This window comes from Dendrobates tinctorius, unplaced genomic scaffold (assembly GCF_039654945.1).
Source record: "Dendrobates tinctorius isolate UK_male_01 unplaced genomic scaffold, ASM3965494v1 ptg000249l, whole genome shotgun sequence".
In the NCBI taxonomy this organism is placed as follows: Eukaryota; Metazoa; Chordata; class Amphibia; order Anura; family Dendrobatidae; genus Dendrobates; species Dendrobates tinctorius.
The window spans coordinates 375,721-403,106 of record NW_027361916.1 but is presented as its reverse complement, the minus strand read 5'-3'; the positions used below and the strand labels follow the sequence as shown (position 1 = coordinate 403,106).

The window sequence follows — 27,386 nt, the reverse complement described above, 5'->3', positions numbered from 1 at the left end:
GTCCATCTGTTATTCCCATAGATAAGAATGATGTAATGTGACGTCATCAGAATCTCTCACCTCTCCAGTGAGACGGAAGAGGATCTCTAGGGTGAGGTGTAATATCCTCTCCGCCATCTTGTCTCTGTCCATATCCGTCCTTGATGGGTAAATCAGGAAAATTCTCTTTTGTAGAAGATCTTCACTGAGAGGATCCGATATTGTAGAGACCTGAATGAGAAGATGATCCGATGTAACATCATAAGAATCCTGTGTAATAATACAATTACTGGAGATAATAAGGGAAACATATGAGGAGATTTATTATTTTACAGGGTTTAGTTTTCTTCCCTGACATCTACTAATAAAACCTATATATTTAGGCCACAGACAACAAGCAGTTTCCTCCTCGGAGTCGGCAGCTGAACACGTTCCTCATAGACTCATCTTCCATAACGCTAATTCTCGTCTCATTACCGACACTGGAATCGGCATTAGCAATACTGCAGGAGATATTCATTACACGCGACATGAGAAATAACTCCTTCATGATGAGGACGACATCTTCATCTTCTACTGCGGCTCTAGAGACAGATTTGGCCAGAGTCGGTCACTGCCTCCATCCCCACCGGCCGTCTATATGAAGGTTTCCCGTCTTCCCCGCACTGGAATCTTCTATCACGTTAGATCTGAGCTCTGAGTCACACACAGAAGTTTGAGGCTTTTAGAAAAGATTTTTTGTTTACACAATCAACGCGGACAGAAATGATCTGATCCCAAAGTCTCCATGTACATTGATTTATGGGGATTATTTCTGGCCTTAGGCTTTCCTATATTACAAGAAAAACACCAGAAAAAGCCGATATTAAAACGTTTCTAATGAAAAATTGGCTCCAACAATTCTTGTAAAAAGAAAAACATAAAGCAGAAGACACATTTTACTATTTTTTAACAAGTGAAACATTTTTTTTACAAATTAATTCTTTTTGGAACCATAACATATATGAACACCGCAGGGACGGCACAGGAGCGGCTGCAACAAAAACCATGGCAGTTTAAAGGGAAGATGCCATCAAAGCCGCATGTGGCCTTGGCGTGCGTTCCACATGCCGCATGTGGCCTTGGCGTGCGTTCCACATGCCGCATGTGGCATTGTCGTGTGCGTTTGTTAAATATTAATAATCCGTTAATTTCGTATAAGACTCAGTTCTGTACATTGCTTTAGCTGACACGACATAGGCTATTTTTGTAAGTTTGGCTCATGGTACAGGACAACTCCATATATACCTGGATCACGTGCTTTAGGAGACGTATATAATTCATGGCTCACTCTAGAGGTCGCTCGCTCCTTCCCTCACCAACATGAGACACAGACGCAAGATGTCATCTCTGCACGGACATAACTGAACAGCTGGTATGTTAATCCAACTCACATCCAGAGAAGCTACGCACTACAGGACACATGTCTTTTCAGAGTTCCAGGAAAGAAGGTTACAAGCTTAGCTATGAACTAATGGACAATCTCTCTTTCTCCTATTTTTATGTTTTTCTGTAATAATCTTTTCTTTGATGGAAGAATCCAAATAAACCACTATATTTTTATGTGGTAACTAGTCCTGAGTATTTTACAAGACTCACATTATTTTACATTGGAGAGCCAGCCACATCTGAATTTTTGTATTTTTTTTGCGGATTTCCCTCAACTTGCCCAAAAGGGGGATTGAACTTTGCTAACGTCAGTCATATGTGCAAGTTATCAGGAACTCCACTACTCACAAGAATCAGACAGAACCTAGAAGTGAGGACTAAGAATTGCCAGATAGATTGAGAAGTACTACAAGTGCCAAAGTGCCAGACGTGCTGAAGCCAGACGTGTGAAGACAAGAGCCCAGCGTTGTCCATCAAAGGAACAAGCTGAGACATTTCAAGGTAAGAGAAATAAAATGGATGTCATTAATTCTTATGCTAAGCAGAGTAAATTGAAATTTAAGTCTGTAGACAAGTCTAATCCAGAAGTATTATGGCTTAGCTTATATGCAGAGTGTGAACTGGAGAATCAGAAGTTAGATTCTAAGTTTTTCAATAGAGAAAGAGAGAGATTAAAAAATATTCTACAGATGGTAGATATATTTCATAGATCTGTGTCAGAGAAATCCAAAAATGATTGTGTAAAGGAAAATAGTGATGTTCCCGAGATACATTGTAATGTGGAAAAGCAGTTACAAGATGAAAGGCAAATAGTAGCAGCAGCCATTCAAGGTGACCTTGCAGACGTGGAACAAGATGGAGAAGTAGGAGGAGACTTCAGAATTGACGTAGAGGACGTACAAGGGAAAGACGGACCACTAAAAATAGACGACTCACAGGCCCAACTCCGAAGTAAAGTAAGGAAAAGTTTGCTAAAAATATGCAAAATCATTCCTGCATATGATAACAAAATCCATGTTTGTAGAAACTCTGAGGTTTTTGAAAGCTGTATTGACAAATTTGATTTATCTAACGAGGAGAAGAATCAGTTGTCCAAAATGTGGATCCCTGTAACCTTTGCTAGGAGATTGACTTTAAAGTTATCTGGTGAAACACATGAGAACTTAAATGATAAAGACAGATTACAAAGTCTAATTTTTTGTTCATCAAATGAAAATCATCCAGATATTGATATTCTTCAAAAATTAAGGATTGGTCGGAAGGAATGTACTTTCACATTTATGTCTATATATGAACGTCTGTACAAAATGCTGAGTGAGAATGTCAAAACACCGTCCCTCATAAGGAGTTTTGTAAGCAAATTTTGGTTTCTAAATCCTGCATCTCGTGTTATTGCGTCACAAAAAGATTCTTTATTGGAATGTGCGCAATCCCTTGATTTTGCCAGAAGACACGAGAATCGTGAAAGGAAAGTAAATCGTGCTAATTTTGTGAAGACAGGCAGAGTAAAATCTTATCAGAAGCCTGTATTAGCAAAGCCTTCTAAAATGAGTTTTCCCCAAAATCAAATTTATGAAGCACGAAGAAAATCACGTTTGTTATAAGCCTTATGGAATGATGCAAAGGATCACCGAAAAGACACAGATTGAATTAAGAAAAATGATGAGTTTTGATCTTCTTTCTGTAAAAAAGATGGCCGAATGTGACAGACAGAAGCAGGTGGTGAGTGACATCATTGACTTTGAGCTGACGGGTCCATCGGAGCAGCTCAGAAAATCCGTTAACTTCAAAGTAGCAAGAATATTTAAAGACATCTTTTACAGGGAAAGAGTGGGTGTAGGAATTGGCTAGAAAAAGTAATTATATATATATTGTGCAAAAGAATTATACAATTAGTTATATGTAATTATTTTATAGAGTATAATCCTGTAGTTCTATAGTTTTGTATATACATATTCATACAGTATATATAGAGTGTTTGTAGAAGTAGAGATTGTAGAACTGTATTTTTTAGTGAAAATTAAAATCTACATCAGTAATAATATTTAGAATTATGAATATGATATTAACCTTCTCTTTTATTTTTCCTTAGAATTTTCATTTCAAAGCAGGACTTAATCGGAAAAATTCTCTTACAAGGATTTATGCCTTTATTTACACAAGAAGTTGCAATAATTGCATGATTTTATATTTAACACTTAAAAGGAAATAACTAACTGCATTTTAAAATGTGTTCTGTGTGTGTTCCTTTACTGCATGGCTTGAGGAGAAGAAGAAGAAGAAGAAAGAGAAGAAATTCGAAGTGCACCTGAAGAAACAGAGGAATGGAGACATGTGACCCAGAGAAGCAGGAGGATCAGGAGGCAGTCAGCACCCATACTGCTCAGAAACCAGTACCAGGCTCTCACGCAGGAAAACGATGAAGAAATACATCAGGATAAGACTTTGCCCACAAACAGCAACCTTGTACGCCTTCAGAGTCCTCCTGGATGGAGAAAGAAAAATGTTGTGAAGAAGAAACGGAGAGTGGTGGTCATGGGGGATTCCCTGTTGAGAGGAACAGAGGCCGCTATCTGCAGACCGGATATAACTTCAAGAGAAATGTGCTGTCTTCCAGGTGCAAAAATTAAAGATGTGTCTGACAGGATATCAGGACTCTTCAGACCTACAGATGACTACCCATTCCTGCTACTACATGTGGGGACAAATGACACCGCAAGAAACGACCTGGAAACCATCTGCAGAGACTTTGAAGACTTAGGCAAGAAAGTGAAAGAACTGGGAGCGCAGGTGGTCTTCTCTTCCATCCTCCCAGTGGATGGCCATGGAACAAGGAGGTGGAATAAGATTCTACAGGTGAACAACTGGCTACGTCGATGGTGCCGTCAGCAACGATTTGGATTTCTGGATCACGGAGTGAACTACTTATATGATGGACTACTTGCTAGAGATGGGGTGCACCTTACGAAGACTGGAAAGCATGTATTTGGAAGTCGCCTTGCTACACTTGTAAGGAGAGCTTTAAACTAGAACAACATGGGAAGGGAAGCAAAAGACCAGAAAAAGCCATACACCTGACAAATGCTATTGAGAACTCTGCTATTAGAAGTGGAAAGGAAGAACAAAGACGAAAGAATCTAATTAATAAAAATATTGGAGAAAGAGAAGCCAATCACAAACTAAAATGCTTCTATACTAATGCACAAAGCATGGGCAACAAGGAGAATTGGAACTACTAACACAGGAAAAGGAATATGATGTCATTGGAATCACTGAAACTTGGTGGGACAATACACATGATTGGAATACAAGACTAGAAGGATACAACTTATTTGCAAGAAACAGATTTGATAAACGAGGAGGGGGTGTCGCATTGTATGTTAGAAACACGTATATCTGCACAGAGATTGAAGCTTCAGAGACTGGGAGTTCTGTGGAAACTGTTAGGGTAAGAATACAAGGACAGAACAATGGAAAGGAGACCATTGTAGGCATTTACTACAGGCCGCCTGTGCAAGCTGAAGATATGGATGAACTCTTTATGCATCAAATGGCCAAGTTCTCCAAAAAATATGACATAGTTGTCATGGGAGATTTCAACTATCCAGACATTTGTTGGGAATCTCTCTCAGGCAAAACTAACAGGTCAAGGAAATTCTTATCCTCTCTTGCTGACAACTTTATCTTCCAAAAGGTAGGGGAGAAAACAAGGGGAACTGCTACCTTGGATCTAATCCTTATAAACAGGGAGGAAATGGTTGAGGAGGTAAAAGTGGCTGGGACCCTAGGAGGTAGTGACCATGCTATTTTAGAATTTTGGATAACTAGAGGCGGAAGACCTGTGAAGACTCAGACGTCAAGGTTAGATTTCAGAAAGGCAGATTTTAAGGGATTCAGAAAGAGAATTGGAGGGATCCAATGGCTGGATATCATAAAAGACAAAAATGTTCGGGAGGGATGGGAAATCTTGAAAAATGAAATTCTCAAAGCACAGTTGTTAACAATTCCGAAAAGAGGGAAGAATAGGAAGCATTTAAGGAAACCAGGATGGATGAACACAGAACTTAAGCACATGCTAAAAAGAAAAAAATGTTTATAAAATGGAAAGAGGGAGGCATATCTAAAGAAGAATATAATGCTGTCTGCAGAACCTGCAGGGCACAAATCAGATTAGCTAAAGCTGAAAATGAATTGAGGCTTGCAAGAGATGTCAAAAACAATAATAAAGGATTTTGGGGATATGTCAAAAGTAAAAGAAAAGTCAAAGATGCTATAGGATTTTTACAGGATGAAAATGATGAAATGGTAAGACAGGATGTTGAGAAGGCTGAACTTTTAAATTCCTATTTTGCATCTGCTTTCTCTCAGAAAGGAAATGTAACATCAACTGTTATTCACTGTCCTATTAAGGGAATAGAAGAATCCAGGATATCTATAAACAGAAAGATAGTGAGGAAACACTTAGCTAACCTAAATGAATTCAAGTCTCCAGGTCCAGATGAATTACACCCCAGAGTACTGAAGGAGATAGCAGAAGAAATTTTTGAACCCCTCTCCATAATCTTTGAAAATTCTTGGAGAACAGGAGAAGTGCCAGAAGACTGGAGAAGAGCAAATGTTGTTCCTATCTTCAAAAAAGGGGAAGAAGGTGGACCCAGGGAACTATAGGCCGGTGAGTCTGACTTCTATACCAGGAAAGATCTTTGAACAAATTATTAAACAACATGTATGTCAATACCTGGATAAGAATGAAGTGATTAAACAGAGTCAGCATGGGTTTGTAACTAATAAGTCATGTCAGACTAACTTAATTTCCTTCTATGACGGTATCACTGATTGGGTGGATCAAGGAAATGCTGTAGATATAGTATATCTTGACTTCAGCAAAGCATTTGACAAAGTCTCTCATACAATCCTTATTGAAAAAATGACTAAGTATGGAATGGACAAGGCAACTGTTAGGTGGATTCATAACTGGCTTCGTGATCGGACCCAAAAAGTGGTCGTAAATGGCTGCACATCCAGTTGGAAGAATGTCTCAAGTGGGGTACCACAGGGCTCTGTCCTGGGCCCTGCATTGTTCAACATCTTTATCAACGATTTAGATGAAGGAATTGAGGGTAAACTGATTAAATTTGCTGATGACACAAAGCTAGGAGGGATAGCTAATACTAGAGAAGAGAGAGAGAGGATTCAAAAAGATTTAAATAAACTGGAGAAGTGGGCAGCAACTAACAGAATGGTTTTTAACAGGGAGAAATGCAAAGTACTACATCTGGGCAATAAAAATGAAAAAAGCATATATAGAATGGGAGGAATAGGGCTAAGTGACAGCACATGTGAAAAAGACTTGGGTATACTAATAGATCACAGACTGAATATGAGTCAACAGTGTGATGCAGCAGCAAAAAAGGCAAATGCAATTCTAGGATGTATTAACAGAAGCATACAGTCTAGATCACGTGAAGTCATTATTTCCCTCTACTCCTCTTTGGTCAGACCTCATCTGGAATATTGTGTCCAGTTTTGGGCACCACATTTTAAAAAAGACATCAACAAACTGGAGCAAGTTCAGAAAAGAGCGACCAGAATGGTGACCGGTCTGCAAACCCTGTCTTATGAGGAAAGGTTGCAGGATTTGGGAATGTTTAGTTTTCAAAAGAGAAGACTGAGAGGAGACTTAATAGCTGTCTACAAATATCTAAAGGGCTGTCACATTGTAGAAGGATCAACTTTATTCTCATTTGCACAAGGAAAGACTAGAAGCAATGGGATGAAACTGAATGGGAGGAGACACAGATTAGATATTAGAAAAAACTTTTTGACAGTTAGAGTGATCAATGAGTGGAACAGGCTGCCACGAGAAGTGGTGAGTTCTCCTTCAATGGAAGTCTTCAAACAGAGGCTGGACAGACATCTGACTGGGATGATTTAGCGAATCCTGCTTTGAGCAGGGGGTTGGACCAGATGGCCCAGGAGGTCCCTTCCAACTCTACGATTCTATGAATGACTACCACAGTATATGAAATTTAAACCTTGTTCTAATAATAAGTATACCAGTATACTATGTCCCTGTTCTTTAGGAAAAGAATTTTTAAGGAGGGTCTCAACTTTTGCAAACCAATGGAATTTTTTTCCAGGCCTAAGGCCAAGTGCACACGTACCGGAACTCTCGCGGAAATTACCGCGAGAATTCCGGAATTCCATTCCGCGGGAAAGTCGCATTTTAAATTCCCGCGATTTTCCCGCGGAAAAACTAGCATTTTGCAAGCGTAATTAGCTTGCAAAAAGCTAGCGTTTTCCAAGCGATCTGTAGCATCGCTTGGAGAACTGATTAACAGGTTGGTCACACTCGTCAAACATAGTGTTTGACGAGTGTGACCAACTTTTTACTACTGAGGCCGCCTATGCAGCATCAGTAGTAAAAGATAGAATGTTAAAAAAAATAAAAAATGGTGTTATTCTCACCTTCCGTCGTCCCGCGCAGCCGTTCCCAGTAATCCTTTGCGAAAATGCCCGCGATGACGTCCGTTCTCGCGGGATTGCGAAGTCTCGCAGTCATTCGCGCGACGTCATCGCGAATTACCGCGAGACTTTGCGATCCCGCGAGAACGGACGCCATCGCGGGCATTTTCGCAAAGGATTACTGGGAACGGAAGCGTGGAGAGAGGCGGGAAGGCTGCGCGGGACGCCGGAAGGTAAGAATAACAATATTTTTTTATTTTAATTCTATTTTTTACAGGGATATGGTACCCAAAGCACGGAGGACAGTCTCCTCTCCTCCGGACCGTGGGTACCATCCGCAATTGCTCTGCTTACTTTTCGCATGGTGTGCACAGCCACTTGCGGGAAGTAAGCGGAACAATGCATTCCTATGGGTGCGGGATCGCCGCGATTCCGCAAAATTAATGAGCATGCTGCGGTTTTTACCGCGAAGCGATTACGCCGCGGTAAAAACCGCAGCATTAGCACAGCATTGCGGAATCCCATAGGAATGCATGGGATGCTTATTTTTCGCGGCAAAATCGCGCGGTTAAAACCGCCGCGGAAACGCGAAAAAAACGCCACGTGTGAACTCAGCCTAAATGTCAAGTATAGCTATACAATATATTTTTATGTCATGTGTATTTGGGGAATATTCAAAGAAATATTAAGACTAAATTTAAATAGTTTACAATGCATTGATAATTAGGATAATTTGGGTTAAAATACGTGTATTCATCACACCTCTGTATGTGGGATAATATGTGACACAGTCTGAGTGACAGTGACTGAGTGTAGGAGCAGCTGCTGAGCGAGTAATGTGATACGTTTGGTGTGTGTGAGGCCTCAGGATTCTGAATGCAATAAAAAAAAAAAAAACTGTCTTTAGGAGAAATATGCAGATCAGTTAAATTACTAGAATATTAAGATATAATGAAATATTATCTACACAACATATATTTCTATAGTAATTTCTTGATTTAGTTAATTGTGATAAGCGCAAAGTGCAATCGCACATCAAAATGGTTTATGAAGAAAATCTACATTTAAATTAATTTTTCCAAAGGATAATTTTATAATATTCAAATTAGTTTTAATGGTTACACATCTTCAGACAAATAATGGTATAAGCAAGTATAATATTTACACAATTTATAAATTATTTTTAATTTTGGTTTTGATAAATGAATTATTTCATAAAAATATTTTTCGGTATTAATGGGGAAAAAGTGTTTTTGATCCTGACTACATCATCACATTTGATTAATACCTCTTCTTCACACATTTTAATAAAAAAGAAATATTAATAAGGTACAATGGTATAAGTATTGGGTATAATAACATTGAGTATTATAAAGAGTCATTTCTGAGGAGTATTACATGCAAAGTTGCATAATTTGAATGTTTTGGTAATACAAGTTTATGACAATTATGAAATAATCCAGATCATGGAAATATTAAGGGTATATGTTACTGAGGACATAACTACTCTGCATCAACATAAAGGCCTTATTTTTAATTTAATTTTTTATTCTATTTTTTATTTTAATTCTTACATTTTTATTTTTTCTTTCATCAATAGTAAAGTAATATCTACTATAGAATTTTGCTTCATTAAATATAACAATGATACGGTTTCATTACAAAGGAAAATGCTTCAGTTCTGAGTTATATGCAACAATTCTTTTATTCATTCATTCATCCACTCATATATTCTTATTTTGGTTCATGGCTTTACATTCCTACATATTATTAGTATAATAAATATATTCCTTATTAATAAAGATGAAAACACTGGTTACATAAAACACAGTGACACCTATGGGTTGGAAAAGGTAATTACACCTATGACATAAAAAATGTTCTATCACATGAAGAATATGGATAATAATGTATTATCACTTATTATTGGTTTATTATTTCAAACATTGAAATCCATATACGGTACAAATTCTGATAATTATATGGATATTGCTGATTGCTATGGTACGCTGTGATATTATAGGATAGGAAAATTACCAGATTTGGTATAGAATAGGGAATGAAGACTTCAAGCAAGATACTGAAATTACGTTAATAAAGACTTTTCATATTTCTAAACTTTATTGATTCTTATCAGTTGCAAGAAGAAGAATGCCGCTATCCAGAAGTCCCAGAAGGTAACAAAGCTATGATTACTGAGTAATAGACTGTGTTAATTACAAGTGCAGTATCCACCACCGACAGCCACAAGTGCAGTATCCACCACCGACAGCCACAAGTGCAGTATCCACCACTGACAGCCACAAGTGCAGTATCCACCACTGACAGCCACAAGTGCAGTATCCACCACTGACAGTCACAAGTGCAGTATCCACCACTGACAGCCACAAGTGCAGTATCCACCACTGACAGCCACAAGTGTAGTATCCACCACTGACAGTCACAAGTGCAGTATCCACCACTGACAGTCACAAGTGCAGTATCCACCACTGACAATCACAAGTGCAGTATCCACCACTGAGTCACAAGTGCAGTATCCACCACTGACAGCCACAAGTGCAGTATCCACCACTGACAGCCACAAGTGCAGTATCCACCACTGACAGTCTTAAGTGCAGTATCCACCACTGACAGTCACAAGTGCAGTATCCACCACTGACAGCCACAAGTGCAGTATCCACCACTGACAGCCACAAGTGTAGTATCCACCACTGACAGTCACAAGTGCAGTATCCACCACTGACAGTCACAAGTGCAGTATCCACCACTGACAATCACAAGTGCAGTATCCACCACTGAGTCACAAGTGCAGTATCCACCACTGACAGCCACAAGTGCAGTATCCACCACTGACAGTCACAAGTGCAGTATCCACCACTGACAGCCACAAGTGCAGTATCCACCACTGACAGCCACAAGTGCAGTATCCACCACTGACAGCCACAAGTGCAGTATCCACCACTGACAGCCACAAGTGCAGTATCCACCACTGACAGCCACAAGTGCAGTATCCACCACCGACAGCCACAAGTGCAGTATCCACCACTGACAGTCACAAGTGCAGTATCCACCACTGACAGTCACAAGTGCAGAATCCACCACTGACAGTCACAAGTGCAGAATCCACCACTGACAGTCACAAGTGCAGAATCCACCACTGACAGTCACAAGTGCAGAATCCACCACTGACAGTCACAAGTGCTGTATCCACCACTGACAGCCACAATTAAAGTGTCTAAGCTGACAACCAGAGGACGATGATCCTATGATGCTGAGATGAACTGTGTTATCACGTTCTTACCAAGTTCCAGAGGTTTCCAATCACCTGTAAAGCTTTGATGAAGACTGGTGAACAATGAAGGTAATTGTCAGGAAGCTACAACCCTGACATGTGTCCTGTGCATTAGGACAAGGACTGGTTATGATGCTATGTTTAGCAAGGAAGAGTCATTTTAACCCTTGCTTTGCTGACCAAAGATGTCACACCTGTTCAAAGACCAGTGCCGATGGAGGATTCCAGAATATCCAAGGCGAGCCAATGTAAGCCCAGGTTTTTTTAAAGGTGAGATTGCACAGATATTAAAGCTGCATTTCATCTATAGACTTTGTTTCCTTATCAACATTTGAATTTATGGACTTTGATTTTATACACAACACGATTTCTACAACATCTATATGCTAGAGAAAAACTGTGTTTTTAAAAGAACCAAGAAGAAGACAGAAGACATCAAAATGAAGACCAGATGACATCAGATGATGATGACTGGACCTGAGATGCTTCAATTTAGATTTAGGGAAGTATAATTATACATATTGTATATGAATATTGTTCACGGCTTACCATAACATGAATTCACATCATTACGTGCGTATAACAATAATCTGATGTTATTGATATTAAATTATTTTGTCACAGAAGAAGGAAAAAAGAAGATCTTGTTATATTTTGAGGGTTCCAATTAATGTCTGTCTCCCTCAAAAGGGGGAATTGTTAAATATTAATAATCCGTTAATTTCGTATAAGACTCAGTTCTGTACATTGCTTTAGCTGACACGACATAGGCTATTTTTGTAAGTTTGGCTCATGGTACAGGACAACTCCATATATACCTGGATCACGTGCTTTAGGAGACGTATATAATTCATAGCTCACTCTAGAGGTCGCTCGCTCCTTCCCTCACCATCATGAGACACAGACGCAAGATGTCATCTCTGCACGGACATAACTGAACAGCTGGTATGTTAATCCAACTCACATCCAGAGAAGCTACGCACTACAGGACACATGTCTTTTCAGAGTTCCAGGAAAGAAGGTTACAAGCTTAGCTATGAACTAATGGACAATCTCTCTTTCTCCTATTTTTATGTTTTTCTGTAATAATCTTTTCTTTGATGGAAGAATCCAAATAAACCACTATATTTTTATCTGGTAACTAGTCCTGAGTATTTTACAAGACTCACATTATTTTACAGCGTTCCACATGCCGCATTGGCGTGCGTTCCACATGCCGCATGTGGCATTGGCGTGCGTTCCACATGCCGCATGTGGGATTGGCGTGCGTTCCACATGCCGCATGTGGCTTTGGCGTGCGTTCCACATGCCGCATGTGGCTTTGGCGTGCGTTCCACATGCCGCATGTGGCTTTGGCGTGCGTTCCACATGCCGCATGTGGCTTTGGCGTGCGTTCCACATGCCGCATGTGGCTTTGGCGTGCGTTCCACATGCCGCATGTGGCTTTGGCGTGCGTTCCACATGCCGCATGTGGCTTTGGCGTGCGTTCCACATGCCGCATGTGGGATTGGCGTGCGTTCCACATGCCGCATGTGGGATTGGCGTGCGTTCCACATGCCGCATGTGGCTTTGGCGTGCGTTCCACATGCCGCATGTGGCTTTGGCGTGCGTTCCACATGCCGCATTGGCGTGCGTTCCACATGCCGCATGTGGCTTTGGCGTGCATTCCACAAGCCGCATGTGGCTTTGGCGTGCATTCCACATGCCGCATGTGGCTTTGGCGTGCGTTCCACATGCCGGAAATAAAAGGCTGTGGACCGCGCGTCATCAAGCCAAATCGGTTGCATATTCTACTTCTATGTGGTTCAAGAAACCACAAGTTATTTTGGCGTGCGTTCCACTTACTGGAAACACTAGGTTGTGGAGTGCACGACTCTGCCTCATGGGACACAATTAGTAGTTCGCCTTCATTTTATTGTCGCAGATTTTTTCCTTGCGGCTAACGCACCTTTATGGCACCCTGGCGTGCATTTCGACCACCGGAAGTACCATGGTATGCATTTCATACTCCCCCCCACACCTTTAGCTCAGCACTATGGCACCTCACCTCCTATCACAAGGATAAGTCCCCTTCCATGGGGGTGTGCAGGGCTTGTTTAGCACAGGGGGAGCTGTGGAAGGTCAGGGGGGAGTCTTGGGGATACAATATTGTTAGCCCTTTAGGGTCTTGTAGGGCATTTTCTTCCCCTTGTCCTATATGGAGCATCCTGGACCCAGGATCTCCTTTTCCTCCCGCACCCCCTTCATGAATGGCTGAGCTTGTGCCTTTCCTCACTTATTGCTCTGGCATATTCCGGGTGGTAACTCTATTAATGTCATCCAGATTCCAGTCATTACTGTTATATGCAGCCAGAATCTGTCAGTCGCTGTTTGCGGGGTTCTGTGGGATTCTCCCAGATCCACAACGTGAGATTCCGGGACTTGCTGATTACAGTTCAGCCATTGCAAGTGGGAATCATTCCTCCTGATCGGGCTGTGCTCCTCACACCCCTTTATTTGTGACTTCACCCAAACATTTATATTCACTCACTCTGGGGGACACAAAATTGTTTTTATCCTACTATCTTACTAAAGGTTATGTTTTATCTCCCGTCCACCACACTCCAGCTGTGATGGAAATATATACATTTCATACAGATCTCACTTGCATATATCCTTATATACTGATATACACATTTTCATAGCTATCTTGAACCCTATAATCAATTGCTGAAAATGACCTACTAACCCCATGAGCCAGTCTGGAGAACCAGCATAGTCTCGTGGTAGCATTGTCTTGTGATATATCTGCCAGCCATGGGAAAGGAGGAAGTTGGACCAGATGCACTAGCTGATATCGGAGGTTTGCTGACATTGCAAGACAATGCATAAGAGTAAATCAAATGATGCTAAATCACCCTCATGTCGGACACTGCCATATAAGTTCATTTACTCAAATAGCCAATAGCATTAAAACACAAGCCTTATGTTAATTGACTAACCACTCCTTTCTGTATGTAATGATAAAACCATATATGTGCAATAAACCAGCAGAGTCCTGCTGGAAAGAGATACTGCTAACAAGGTGTTTAGGGTGTCTTTTCTGTTGAGCGCTCAATGAGACTCTGTTCTAATTAGGACAGGCCGCAGTACACACAGAGATATATCTATCTAAATTTCCATATCATCTGGCGCAGAGACGCGCGGCTGTGGACGAAACGCATGGGGACCCTGCTGACCAGAGAGACGGAGGTGCCGACTAAGGCCTTGGCTCATGGGGATGGAGATTTGCGCAACTCCATAAGTAAGGTAAGAAAATCTGGTTATCTTACCTGAATGTCCCCTGTGCCCAGTCCGGGTCTGTACCTCTAGCCGGGCAGGTGTGGTCACCACCGCATTCCCAGGTAGTGTAAAAGTCCACACCCTTATCCAAACCCTGGGATAAGCCAAGGTGTCTGCTTTGGGTCCTGTTTGTGTCTAGATCCGGGAGAGAGCTGGTGGAACGGTGATTGATTGTGCATGTGGTTGCTGGGAAACCGATATCTGAGAGATTCAACTTCCTCTGCTAAGTCCTCACAAATAAACCTGTACACAGGGAGGACTGGAGAGGCCTATCCAGGTATGAGTTGTGGGGGCTTAGAGAGATATCACTAGTCGAGTCTCCTATCAAGCTATCACATATACACCCATGCATCGGAAGGGACAGGAGCACCCAGATCGCCAGGCACGTGGTGGTGTTTAGCTTGGGGGAGATATCGCAAGCCAAATCACTTGACAGGTTGCCACCGATTCACCTGTACATCGGAAGGACAGGAGAGGCCGGCCAGGTACAGATGGTGGCAATTTTGTGGGAGTTATCACGGACTCCTGTTACCGGCGGGACGACCGGTACAGTGTATTAACATTCCCGGGTGACCGAGCGCAGTACACCAAGTACGATTGGCAGTTGTTGGTTACCAGATCTGCTTGTGCTACGTGTCACTAAAGAGTGCCTCGATTTCTCCCCGGACGTCTATATGTGCATCAACGAAGATCTGAAGCAGAAAGTTTTTTTCCTTTTCTTTTACACTTCCTCTTTTGCCCGTGGGGTGCGTCTCTGATATTTTTCATATTGTCACATTTGTTCTGTACTCTGCTTTTCCCTTGTTTTATCTTGCATTTGGTGGAAGTTTTTTACTGTAGTGTGAGAATTTTTGGGAATGCTGGGTTGTTGAATATATACCATTGTCTCAGTTTGCTCTTTTGTTTCCATTGTTCTCAAAAGATTTTACTGAGAGAGGCAGGCAGAGGAAAGGGGAAGTGTGTGTATCCTCCATTTGTGCACGGACATTTTATTGTTGGAAGTTTTACTGAATTTTGGATTTTTGATTTCTTTTTGGAGTGTTCTTTCCAAGTTTTACCAACTTCCTGATTATTCTTTTTGTTTTCTTTTTTTCTCCACTTTGAGTTTTTATTAGTTTTCCATTTTCTTTTGAAGTTTTTATAAATATTTTGTTTTTTTGCTTTTTTCTTTCCTTTTTAAGCAAGTTTAAAAAGGGTTGTGAAGTTTTTGAAGTTTTAATCACTTTTTTTGAAGTTTTTGGAATAGACATAGTGTTATTCAGAAAGTTATGTAGATTTACAGGGGCAGCTTTTAAGCTGCAGCATGGCATAATGTATTGAGAAGAAAAAAGGGAAGTTAGTTAGTTGAGCTGAATTGAATTCCGCGTTTTATAAAGTGGCAGCGGATTTACAGCATAGAAGTACTGAGAGTTAGGTGAACAGGAAAGGATTATTTTTACGTGTACAAGAGAGAAAAAAGTGTTTTCAGCGGAATTCTAAGCTGTGCCGTCTGTGAGGCACCCCGCTCCCCCCCCCCCCTGGGAGAAGGCACAAGTCCAAGCATGCCTTCTCTGACTGCAGAAAAGGGGAAGGAGTGCGCTCCTCCTTCCCTCTCCTCCCATCTCTCTCCTCCCTCCATCTCCACTCCTCCCTCATCTATTTTTCCTCCTATATTTCCTCCTCCCTCATCTTTTCCCTCTGTCTTTCCTCCTCCCTCATCCCCCTCTTCTATCATCTCCCCACCTTTCCACTCTCTACTTTACCCCTCCCTGCTCCTCACCCTCTCTCCCACCTCTCAGTTAATTGTCACCAGCTAGGCCAGTGCCAAATCCAGAAAATGAGGTGTCCTTATCTCCACAGGGCACCCTCTCTAAAGAGCCAGCTATGATACCAGGAGAAGAAAGTGAAACACTCCCTACACATAACACCACAGGTGCCCCCCCAATACAACAGCTAGCAGAAAGGAGGTGAGAGTCATCAGCGTCTGCTGCTGCTGGGTCTTACAATGAGGATCCTAAGTGCCAGGCAGATCTGCAACCTCAGAAGGGGGGAGCACCCACACAATGTCACAGTTTCTCCTCTGATGAATATGAAGAGGGGACATCATACATGCTGCCCAGTACTAGGCGAAGAAACCCACAGACACCAAGAAGGCAGGGGCAGATAGAGCCAGAACTCTTACATTATGTGCCCTTCACCCCTAGTCAGGTGTTCAGTATTCTGAAAAATCTGCCAGACCCAGATATGGACCCCATGCCATTTTACTGAAGAATGCAGCAGAGCCAGCAAACATATCTGCAATCTGAATTGATCTCTGGTCCATAATGGAATTAAAAGCAGGTGAAACACTCTGGCCAATCATGAAGGAACACTTCAAGCTTCCATCAGAATTAGATGTGCACTCCTGGGAGTCAGGATCAAAGCTAATTGAGCAGCTCAGAGAGTAGGCCAAAGCCAGACAAGCACTCAGCCTGCATAACATGAGCCAGGCCGAGACAGAGTCTGTAGACAAGTTTCATGGCAGAGTGAGGCAAGTATTCCAAGACTTAGGCTTCACTATTCATGATCAGATACACAGACAAATGTTGGCAGAGGCCTTTAGGCATGGACTAAGAGAACCAATCAAGAAGCTGCTGATAGTGATCAGGCCTGAGTACAGGTCAATAGCCGTAGATGCCCTGCTCGTAGTAGCCAGAAGAATTCAGTCCCACCCAGGAGTGCGCAAGACAGCCCCTCCTATGGTGGCCACCGATGTGGAAGAGCACCCACCCTGCAGGGACGGGAGACCCATCAGGTGTTACAACTGTGGCAACCTTGGTCATTTCCAGAACCAGTGCACAGCACCCCGGCAGCCCAGGACATCACGCAGGGGAATAGGCCAAGCAAGAAACACAGGAAACAGTGAAGAACCCTGTCTATAGGACAGAGGCAAGCCAGGTCCGCAAGACATCACGCTCCTGACATGTAAAACTCCATCAGCGGACCCAATACCTCAAATCTCCAGGGGTTGTCATATCTTTCCTTGTGGACACTGGTGCAGTCAGAAGTGTGATGAGGCATGTGGAACTCCCCGACCCCACCTGCCTATCAGAACACTATGTCTTGTGTGGGGATTGAAGGTCAAGTCAGACATTCCCAGCTTAGGGCCCCGTCACACATAGCGACTCACCAGCGATCCCGACAACGATATCACCTTGTCAGGATCGCTGGTGTGTCGCTACATGATCCCTGGTGAGCTGTCAAACAGGCAGCTTCACCAGCGATCAGTATCAGCGACACGTGGGTAACAAGCGACGCACGTCGCTTAGTTTACCCGCATTATATCTTAGTTACCAGCGTGCTGATGCAGGGAGCTGGTAACCAAGGTACACATCGGGTTTCTAAAGGGTGCGCGCCCCTTAGAAACCTGATGTGTACCTTGGTTACCAGCTCCAGTTCGCTGGTCTCCCGCCTGTCACACGCAGCGATGCGTGCTGGCCAGCGGGAGACCAGCGACCCCAAAAATGTCCAGATGTTTCAACAACGATCAGCGATACCCGGCAGGGGGCCAGTCACTGATAGCTGTCACACACAACGATCTCGCTGGTGAGATGGCTGTTGCGTCACAAAACTTGTGACTCAGCAGCGATCTCGCTAGCGAGATCGCTATATGTGATGGGGGCTTTACAAGCCCCTGAGCGTGTGGACACAGCCAGGACACCCCATCCTGTTTCAGTTTATGGTGGAGACCAGCCCACCCCACCTAATGAGACAAATTGACATGACATTTTCTCCACCTCTGACCCAAGAAGAATCCATCATGCTGGTTGCCCTGCAAGAGCCTCGAACAACCGGTGCAAGCCTACTCAAGGAGTAGGAAACGACCTATGCCAAAACATGGTATCCATCCACAGACAGCTGTTTCGGGGTATTGCCCCTCATCAGTGTGGAGTAGGAAAATGGCCAGTAGGAGCAATGTCTAGAGGCATAGGTGGTTTCCTTCATTGGAAACTGCCCTTCCCGTGGTTGTTCCTTCCCGAGGAAAGACCTGGCTAGTCATTGCTTGCGTTGAGAAACATGTGATGGTGTCTCCACGGCTTGTGTTTTGCATGTTTTTACATATTTCCCATAAGGGATGGGGGCATTGCTCTAGAATCACTGCGTTGAGAAACATGTGATGGTGTCTCCGCAGTGTTGGATGTTGATCTCCATGAGTTCATTCATCCTCATTTTTCACAGTCTTCTACTAGACATTGCTCCTATATTGCTCTGCCCCCGTCCGCCACGCACCAGCTCCAGCTCTGCCCCCGTCCGCAACGCACCAGCTCCGGCTCTGCCCCCGTCCGCCATGCACCAGCTCCGCCCCCGTCCACCAGGGCTGTGGAGTTGGAGTCGTGGAGTCGGAGTCAGTGCTCATTTTGGTGGAGTCGGTATAAAATAGACTGACTCCGACTCCTAAAATATATAATAAATTGGGTACAGTAGTTTAATGCAGAATGTGCTGAATATTTTTTCATAGGAATTTGGGAAAGTTATGAAATGTCCTATAAATGGCTGTTCTATTCCTGATCTAAGGCTACATTCACACACAACGTTTTCCCTGTGTTTTTTGAGGATACGTTTTTCAGTTGCCAAAGCAGATCAGCTTTTTAATAAACTGCATCACCTGAAAGGTTTTTGAGCTCATAGATAATGTTTTCAATAGCAAAAGCAGATTAGAAATCTGCTCTATCCATTTATCCATATCTGTCTATCCATATCATATCTGTACCAAAAAGAATGAAAGCCGGGTAGCACACAGACTAGCACTCCTTTTTTTTAGCATCAGTCAGGTCCACCTCATAGCTGCCCAAAAGGACGCCCAGGACAGGCAGTGCTCGTCTTCAGTAACACATCAACATCAATTGATAGTTGGAATAAATAGACTGCATTCATCAACACATCTTCTTAAGGTGCAGGCTTTATTTTCAAGTGTAGGGGTGTGCAGTATGAAATTCTGCAGAACAGTATGAGGTTCTGCCCCCCCAGGTTTGATCCTGGCTACGCACACATATATATATACACACACACACACACACACACACACACACACAGTACAGACCAAAAGACTCTTGGTCTTCCTTTCCTGGGGCGGACCTCATGTGAGCCAGTTTCTTTGTAGCGCTTGATGGTTTTTGCCAGTGCACTTGGGGACACTTTCAAAGTTTTCCCAATTTTTTGGACTGACTGACCTTCATTTCTTAAAGTAATGATGGCCACTCGTTTTTCTTTACTCAGCTGCTTTTTTCTTGCCATAATACAAATTCTAACAGTCTATTCAGTAGGACTATAAGGCAAGAAATCCCACTTATTAAACCTGACAGGGCACACCTGTGAAGTGAAAACCATTTCCGGTGACTACCTCTTGAAGCTCATCAAGAGAATGCCAAGAGTGTGCAAAGTAGAAATCAAAGCAAAAGGTGGCTACTTTGAAGAACCTAGAATATAAGACATATTTTCAGTTGTTTCACACTTTTTTCTTAATTATATAATTCCACATGTGTAAATTCATAGTTTTGATGCCTTCAGAGTGAATCTACAATTTTCATAGTCATGAAAATAAAGAAAACTCTTTGAATGAGAAGGTGTGTCCAAACTTGGTCTGTACTGTATGTATGTAATCGATATTGTACAGTGTATTACATATTTACAATTTATTACAGTTTTTTGTGTTCTAAAGTTGTATTCCAATAAATAGATATTCTGTTCTATCTAAATATCTTGATTATTGGATCACAGAAATGATTAAATGTCTGATGTTCACATTGTACTACATTACATTTTTCACTTAAATATAAGCAATATATGTGGGAGTCGGAGTCGTGGAGTCGGTGTAAGGGAAATTGAGGAGTCGGAGTTGGAGTCGCAGGTTTGGCTTACCGACTCCACAGCCCTGCCGTCCACCACACTCCAGCTCTGCCCCCGTCCGCCACGCTACAGCTCTGCCCCCGTCCACCACACTCCAGCTCTGCCCCCGTCCGCCACGCACCAGCTCTGCTCCCGTCCGCCACGCACCAGCTCTGCTCCCGTCCGCCACGCACCAGCTCTGCTCCCGTCCGCCACGCACCAGCTCTGCTCCCGTCCGCCACGCACCAGCTCTGCCCCCGTCCGCCACGCACCAGCTGTGGCTCTGCCCCCGTCCGACACACTCCAGCTCTGCCCCCGTCCGCCACGCACCAGCTCCAGCTCTGCCCCCGTCCGCCACGCACCAGCTCTGCCCCCGTCCGCCACGCACCAGCTCCGGCTCTGCCCCCGTCCACCACACTCCAGCTCTGCCCCCGTCCGCCACGCACCAGCTTCGGCTCTGCTCCCGTCCACCACACTCCAGCTCTGCCCCCATCCGCCACACTCCAGCTGTGGCTCTGCCCCCGTCCGCCACGCACCAGCTCTGCCCCGTCCGCCACGCACCAGCTCTGCCCCCGTCCGCCACGCACCAGCTCTGCCCCCGTCCGCCACGCACCAGCTCTGCCCCCGTCCGCCACGCACCAGCTCCGGCTCTGCCCCCGTCCACCACGCACCAGCTCCGGCTCTGCCCCCGTCCACCACGCACCAGCTCCGGCTCTGCCCCCGTCCACCACGCACCAGCTCCGGCTCTGCCCCCGTCCACCACGCACCAGCTCCGGCTCTGCCCCCGTCCACCACGCACCAGCTCCGGCTCTTCCCCCGTCCACCACGCACGAGCTCCGGCTCTGGCCCCGTCCACCACGCACGAGCTCCGGCTCTGCCCCCGTCCACCACGCACCAGCTGTGGCTCTGCCCCACCACGCTCAGCCGCCTCTCCCCCCTCCACACACCGTCTCCCTACTGTCCTCTGCGGGGTGTCGGCCGCTCCCTCCTCCGCGCTCTTCCCCACTGACAGCTCCGCTCCTCTGCTCCCGTCCGCCACGCACCAGCTCTGCCCCCGTCCGCCACGCACCAGCTCTGCCCCCGTCCGCCACGCACCAGCTCTGCCCCCATCCGCCACGCACCAGCTCTGCCCCCGTCCGCCACGCACCAGCTCTGCCCCCGTCCGCCACGCACCAGCTCTGCCCCCGTCCGCCACGCACCAGCTCCGGCTCTGCCCCCGTCCGCCACGCACCAGCTCCGGCTCTACCCCCGTCCGCCACGCACCAGCTCCGGCTCTGCCCCCGTCCGCCACGCACCAGCTCCGGCTCTGCCCCCGTCCGCCACGCACCAGCTCCGGCTCTGCCCCCGTCCGCCACGCACCAGCTCCGGCTCTGCCCCCGTCCGCCACGCACCAGCTCCGGCTCTGCCCCCGTCCGCCACGCACCAGCTCCGCCCCCGTCCACCACGCACCAGCTGTGGCTCTGCCCCCGTCCGCAACGCACCAGCTCCGGCTCTGCCCCCGTCCGCCACGCACCAGCTCCGGCTCTGCCCCCGTCCGCCACGCACCAGCTCCGGCTCTGCCCCCGTCCGCCACGCACCAGCTCCGGCTCTGCCCCCGTCCGCCACGCACCAGCTCCGGCTCTGCCCCCGTCCGCCACGCACCAGCTCCGCCCCCGTCCACCACGCACCAGCTGTGGCTCTGCCCCCGTCCGCAACGCACCAGCTCCGGCTCTGCCCCCGTCCGCCACGCACCGGCTCCGCCCCAGTCCGCCACGCACCAGCTACGGCTCTGCCCCCGTTTGCGAAGCACCAGCTCCGCCCCCGTCCACCACGCACCAGCTCTGCCCCCCGTCCACCACGCACCAGCTGTGGCTCTGCCCCCGTCCGCCACGCATCAGCTGTGGCTCTGCCCCCGTCCGCCACGCACCAGCTGTGCCCCCGTCCGCCACGCACCAGCTCTGCCCCCGTCCGCCACGCACCAGCTCTGCCCCTGTCCGCCACGCACCGCTCCCGTCCGCCACGCACCAGCTCCGGCTCTGCCCCTGTCCACCACACACCAGCTCCGGCTCTGCCCCCGTCCACCACGCACCAGCTCCGGCTCTGCCCCCGTCCACCACGCACCAGCTCCGGCTCTTCCCCCGTCCACCACGCACGAGCTCCGGCTTTGCCCCCGTCCACCACGCACCAGCTCAGGCTCTGCCCCCGTCCACCACGCACCAGCTGTGGCTCTGCCCCACCACGCTCAGCCGCCTCTCCCCCCTCCACACACCGTCTCCCTTCTGTCCTCTGCGGGGTGTCGGCCGCTCCCTCCTCCGCGCTCTTCCCCGCTGACAGCTCCGCTCCTCTGCTCCCGTCCACCACGCACCAGCTCTGCTCCCGTCCGCCACGCACCAGCTCTGCCCCCGTCCGCCACGCACCAGCTCTGCCCCCGTCCGCCACGCACCAGCTCTGCCCCCGTCCGCCACGCACCAGCTCTGCCCCCGTCCGCCACGCACCAGCTCTGCCCCCGTCCGCCACGCACCAGCTCCGGCTCTGCTCCCGTCCACCACACTCCAGCTCTGCCCCCGTCCGCCACGCACCAGCTCCGGCTCTGCCCCCGTCCGCCACGCACCAGCTCCGGCTCTGCCCCCGTCTGCCACGCACCAGCTCCGGCTCTGCCCCCGTCCGCCACGCACCAGCTCCGGCTCTGCCCCCGTCCGCCACGCACCGGCTCTGCCCCCGTCCGCCACGCACCGGCTCTGCCCCCGTCCGCCACGCACCGGCTCTGCCCCCGTCCGCCACGCACCGGCTCTGCCCCCGTCCGCCACGCACCGGCTCTGCCCCGTCCCCCACACTCCAGCTCTGCCCCGTCCGCCACGCACCAGCTCCGGCTCTGCTCCCGTCCACCACACGCCAGCTCCGCTCCCGTCCGCCACACTCCAGCTCTGCTCCCGTCCACCACACGCCAGCTCCGCTCCCGTCCGCCACGCACCAGCTCCGGCTCTGCCCCCGTCCGCCACGCACCAGCTCCGGCTCTGCCCCCGTCCGCCACGCACCAGCTCCGGCTCTGCCCCCGTCCGCCACGCACCAGCTCTGCCCCGTCCGCCACGCACCAGCTCCGGCTCTGCTCCCGTCCACCACACGCCAGCTCCGCTTCCGTCCGCCACACTCCAGCTCCGGCTCTGCTCCCATCCACCACGCACCAGCTCTGCCCCGTCCGCCACGCACCAGCTCCGGCTCTGCCCCCGTCCGCCACGCACCAGCTCCGGCTCCGCTCCCGTCCACCACGCACGAGCTCCGGCTCTGCCCCCGTCCACCACACTCCAGCTGTGGCTCTGCCCCCGTCCACCACGCACGAGCTCCGGCTCTGCCCCCTCCACACACCGTCTCCCTTCTGTCCTCTGCGGGGTGTCGCCGCTCCCTCCTCCGGGCTCCTGTGCTGCGCGCTCTCCACACTGCTCTCCTGTCGCTCCACACAAGAGCGATGTGATACCGGAAGTGAGCCGCTTCTACTTCCGGTTACAGCTGTTAAAAAAAAAAAAAAGGTAGAGGCTAAATCCAAGTCGGCTCGGAGCTGTGCTGACGTCATGCCCATGTGACCAGAAGGGGCGGGGCCTCCTCCTCCATAGAGCAGAGCAGCAGACAGGAAGCTGCCGGTGTCATGGCAGGTAAGTGGATGTTCATGCACGAGCTGGGAAGGGGTGATGTTGCTTGCATGGGGCTGCATGCTGGAGGGGGGATCTGCCTGGGGAGAAGGGGGTGATGTTGCTTGCATGGGGCTGCGTGTGCATGCTGGAGGGGGGGCTGCTTGGGGAGATGGGGGTGATGTTGCTTGCAAGGGGCTGCGTGTGCATGCTGGAGGGGGGTCTGCTTGGGGAGAAGGGGGTGATGTTTGCATGGGGCTGCGTGTGCATGCTGGAGGGGGGTCTGCTTGGGGAGAAGGGGGTAATGTTGCTTGCATGGGGCTGCGTGTGCATGCTGGAGGGAGCGCCGCTTATGGCAGCCGGGTGTCAGCTGATTATCACAGCTGACACTCTGCACTATGTGTCAGGGGTGGTCAGTCACGGACCGCCCCTGGCACATTAACCCCTGGCACACTGCGATTAAACATGATCGCAGTGTACTGGGACATAGGAGAGAAGCGTGCAGGGAGAGGGCTCCATCCGTGCTTCCCGGAGACCCCCGGAGCGATGCGATGTGCTGCGTCGCTCCGAGGGTCCTCCTCCCTGCAGGCCTCCAGATCCGATATGGCCGCGGGGGCCTGCAGGGAAGCGGCTTCCTCCGTGCCTGCGGAGTGCAGGCACGGAGGAAGCCAGCAGTGCCTGTCAGATCGCTGATCTGACAGTGCTGTGCAACCTGTCAGATCAGCGATGAGACACATGACAGTGATGTCCCCCCCCTGGGACAATGTAATAAAGTAAAAAAAAAAAAAAAAGTAAAATTAATTTATAAAAAAATCGCTAAATAAAAAAAAAAATCCCTAATTCATTTTTTGGAAAAAAGAAAGCAATAAAAATACACACATTTAGTATCGCTGCATCAGTAACGACCCGCCCTATAAAACTGTCCCACTAGTTAACCCCCTTGGTAAACCCCTTTAAAAAAAAAAATGCTTTATCATCATACCGCTGAACAAACAGTTCAATAACGCGCGATAAAAAAACAGATATGAATAAACATGGTACCGCTGAAAACGCCATCTTGTCCCGCAAAAAACGAGCCACCATACGGCATCATCAGCGAAAAAATAATAAAATTATAGCTCTCAGAATAAAGGGATGCAAAAACAATTATTTTTTATATAAAATTGGTTTTATTACATAAAAGCGCCAAAACATAAAAAAAGACCTAAATAAGGTATCGCTGTAACCGTACTGACCCGAAGAAAAAACCACTTTATCAATTTTACCACACGCGGAACGGTGTAAACGCACCCCCTCAAAAGAAATTCATGAAATGCTGGTTTTTATTCTTTCTGGGTCCCAAAAATCAGAATAAAAAGCGATCAAAAGATGTCATGTGCCAGAAAATGGTACCAATAAAACCGTCAACTCGGCCCGCAAAAAATAAGACCTCACATGACTCGGTTGGTCAAAATATGGAAAATTATAGCTCTCAAAATGTGGTGATGCAAAAACTATTTTACAATAAAAAGTGTCTTTTAGCGTGTGACAGCTGCCAAACATAAAAACCGCCATAAATAGTAAATCAAACCCCCCGTTATCACCCCCTTAGTTAGGGAAAAATAATAAAATAAAAAGAAATAATTTCCATTTTCTGGTTAGGGCTGAGATTAGGGTTAGGGGTGTGTTGGGTTAGGGTTGGAGTTAGAATTGGGGCTTTCCACTGTTTGGGCACATCAGGGGCTCTCCAAATGCAACATGGCGTCTGATCTCAATTCCAGCCAATTCTTCGCTGAAAAATTCAAATGGTGCTCCTTCCCTTCCGAGCTCTGCCATGCGCCCAAACAGTGGTTTACCCCTACATATGGGGTACCAGTCTACTCGGGACAAATTGGACAACAACTTTTGGGGTCCAATTTCTCCTGTTACCCTTGGAAAAATAAAAATATTGGGGACTAAAAGATCATGTTTGTGGAAAAAATATAATTTTTTTATTTTCACACCCGGGCGTTATAAACTTCTGTGAAGCACTTGGGGCTTCAAAGGGCTCACCAGACATCTAAATAAGTTCCTTGGGGGGTCTAGTTTCCAAAATAGTGTCATTTGTGGGGGGTTTCCACTGTTTAGGCACAAAAGAGGCTCTCCAAATGCAACATGGGGTCCGATCTCCATTCCAGCCAAAAAGACAAATGGAGCTGCTTCCCTTCTGAGCTCTGCCATGCGCCCAAATAGTGGTTTACCCCCACATATGGGGTATCAGCATACTCAGGGCAAATTGCACAATAACTTCTGGTGTCCTGTTTCCTTTGGGAAAATAAAAATTGGGGGTGAAAATAATTTTTTTTTTGGAAAAAATATGATTTTTTAATTTTATGGCTGTACATTATAAACTTATGTGAAGCACATGGGGGTTCAAAGTTCTCACCACACATCTAGATAAGTTCCTTGGGGGGTCTAGTTTCCAAAATGGGGTCACTTGTGGAGAGTTTGCACTGTTTAGGCACATCAGGGACTCTCCAAATGTGACATGGCGCCCCATCTCAATTCCATCCAATTTTGCGTTGAGAAAGTCAAACGGCGCTCCTTGCCTTCCGAGTTCTGCCATGCGCCAAAACTGTAGTTCCCCCCACATATCAGGTATCAGCGTACTCAGGACAAATTGCCCAACAACTTTTGCAGTCCAATTTCTCCTGTTACCCTTGGGAAAATAAAAAAATTGGACCTAAAGTAATTTTTTTTGTGAAAAAGTTAAATTTTTTTTTTTTTTTTAAACATTCAAAAAATTCCTGTGAAGCACCTGAAGGGTTAATGATCTTCTTGAATGTGGTTTTGAGCACCTTGATGGGTGCAGTTTTTAGAAAATACCCAAAAGTGACACCATTCTATCATATAGACCCCTCAAAGTGACATCAAATGTGATGTGGTCCCTAAAAATAAAATGGTGTTGTAAAAGTGAAAAATCGCTGGTCAACTTTTAACCCTTATAACTTCATAACAAAAAACATTTTTGGTTCCAAAATTGTGCTGATGTAAAGTAAACATGTGGGAAATGTTACTTATTAAGAAAATTCCAAGTTGGAAAATTGCAACATTTTCAAAATTTTCACCAAATTTCATATCAAAGAAATTTTACCACTAACATGAAGTACAATATGTCACGAGAAAACAATGTCAGAATCACCGGGATCCATGGAAGCGTTCCAGAGTTATTACCTCATAAAGGGACAGTGGTCAGAATTGTAAAAATTGGCCCGGGCATTAACATGCAAACCACCCTTGGGGGTAAAGGGGTTAATTAATTGTTTTGATTTCTAAAACTCATTATCATTCATTTGTATGTATGCATAGATTTATATATTTTAGTTCTAACTATTTGACTTGTAATAAAATAGTGTGACAGATACGAGTTGAATTTTCATTTCTAGAATGATAAAGCTCGGTGTGACCTTAGTCTTTGTAAGACGCACTTTTTCCCC

At 46.4% G+C, this 27,386-nt stretch overlaps 2 protein-coding genes across 2 annotated transcripts in view; both read right to left on the bottom strand.

Moving 5' to 3' along the window:
• LOC141063301 (gastrula zinc finger protein XlCGF66.1-like) overlaps positions 1 to 17,783 on the bottom strand; it is a 28,892-nt gene extending 11,109 nt beyond the window's left edge. The window contains exons 1-2 of the mRNA XM_073557358.1: positions 17,778 to 17,783; positions 61 to 210 (exon numbers count right to left, since the gene is read on the bottom strand). Of these exons, the coding sequence (XP_073413459.1) occupies positions 61 to 210; positions 17,778 to 17,783 (156 nt within the window). The remainder of the gene's footprint in view (positions 1 to 60; positions 211 to 17,777) is intronic.
• The window catches only part of LOC141063248 (gastrula zinc finger protein XlCGF66.1-like), an 815,244-nt gene extending 791,476 nt beyond the window's left edge, over positions 1 to 23,768 (bottom strand). The window contains exon 1 of the mRNA XM_073557318.1: positions 23,672 to 23,768. The gene's annotated coding sequence lies outside the window, so the exon portion shown is untranslated. The remainder of the gene's footprint in view (positions 1 to 23,671) is intronic.
• Between the last annotated feature and the right edge of the window lie 3,618 nt (positions 23,769 to 27,386).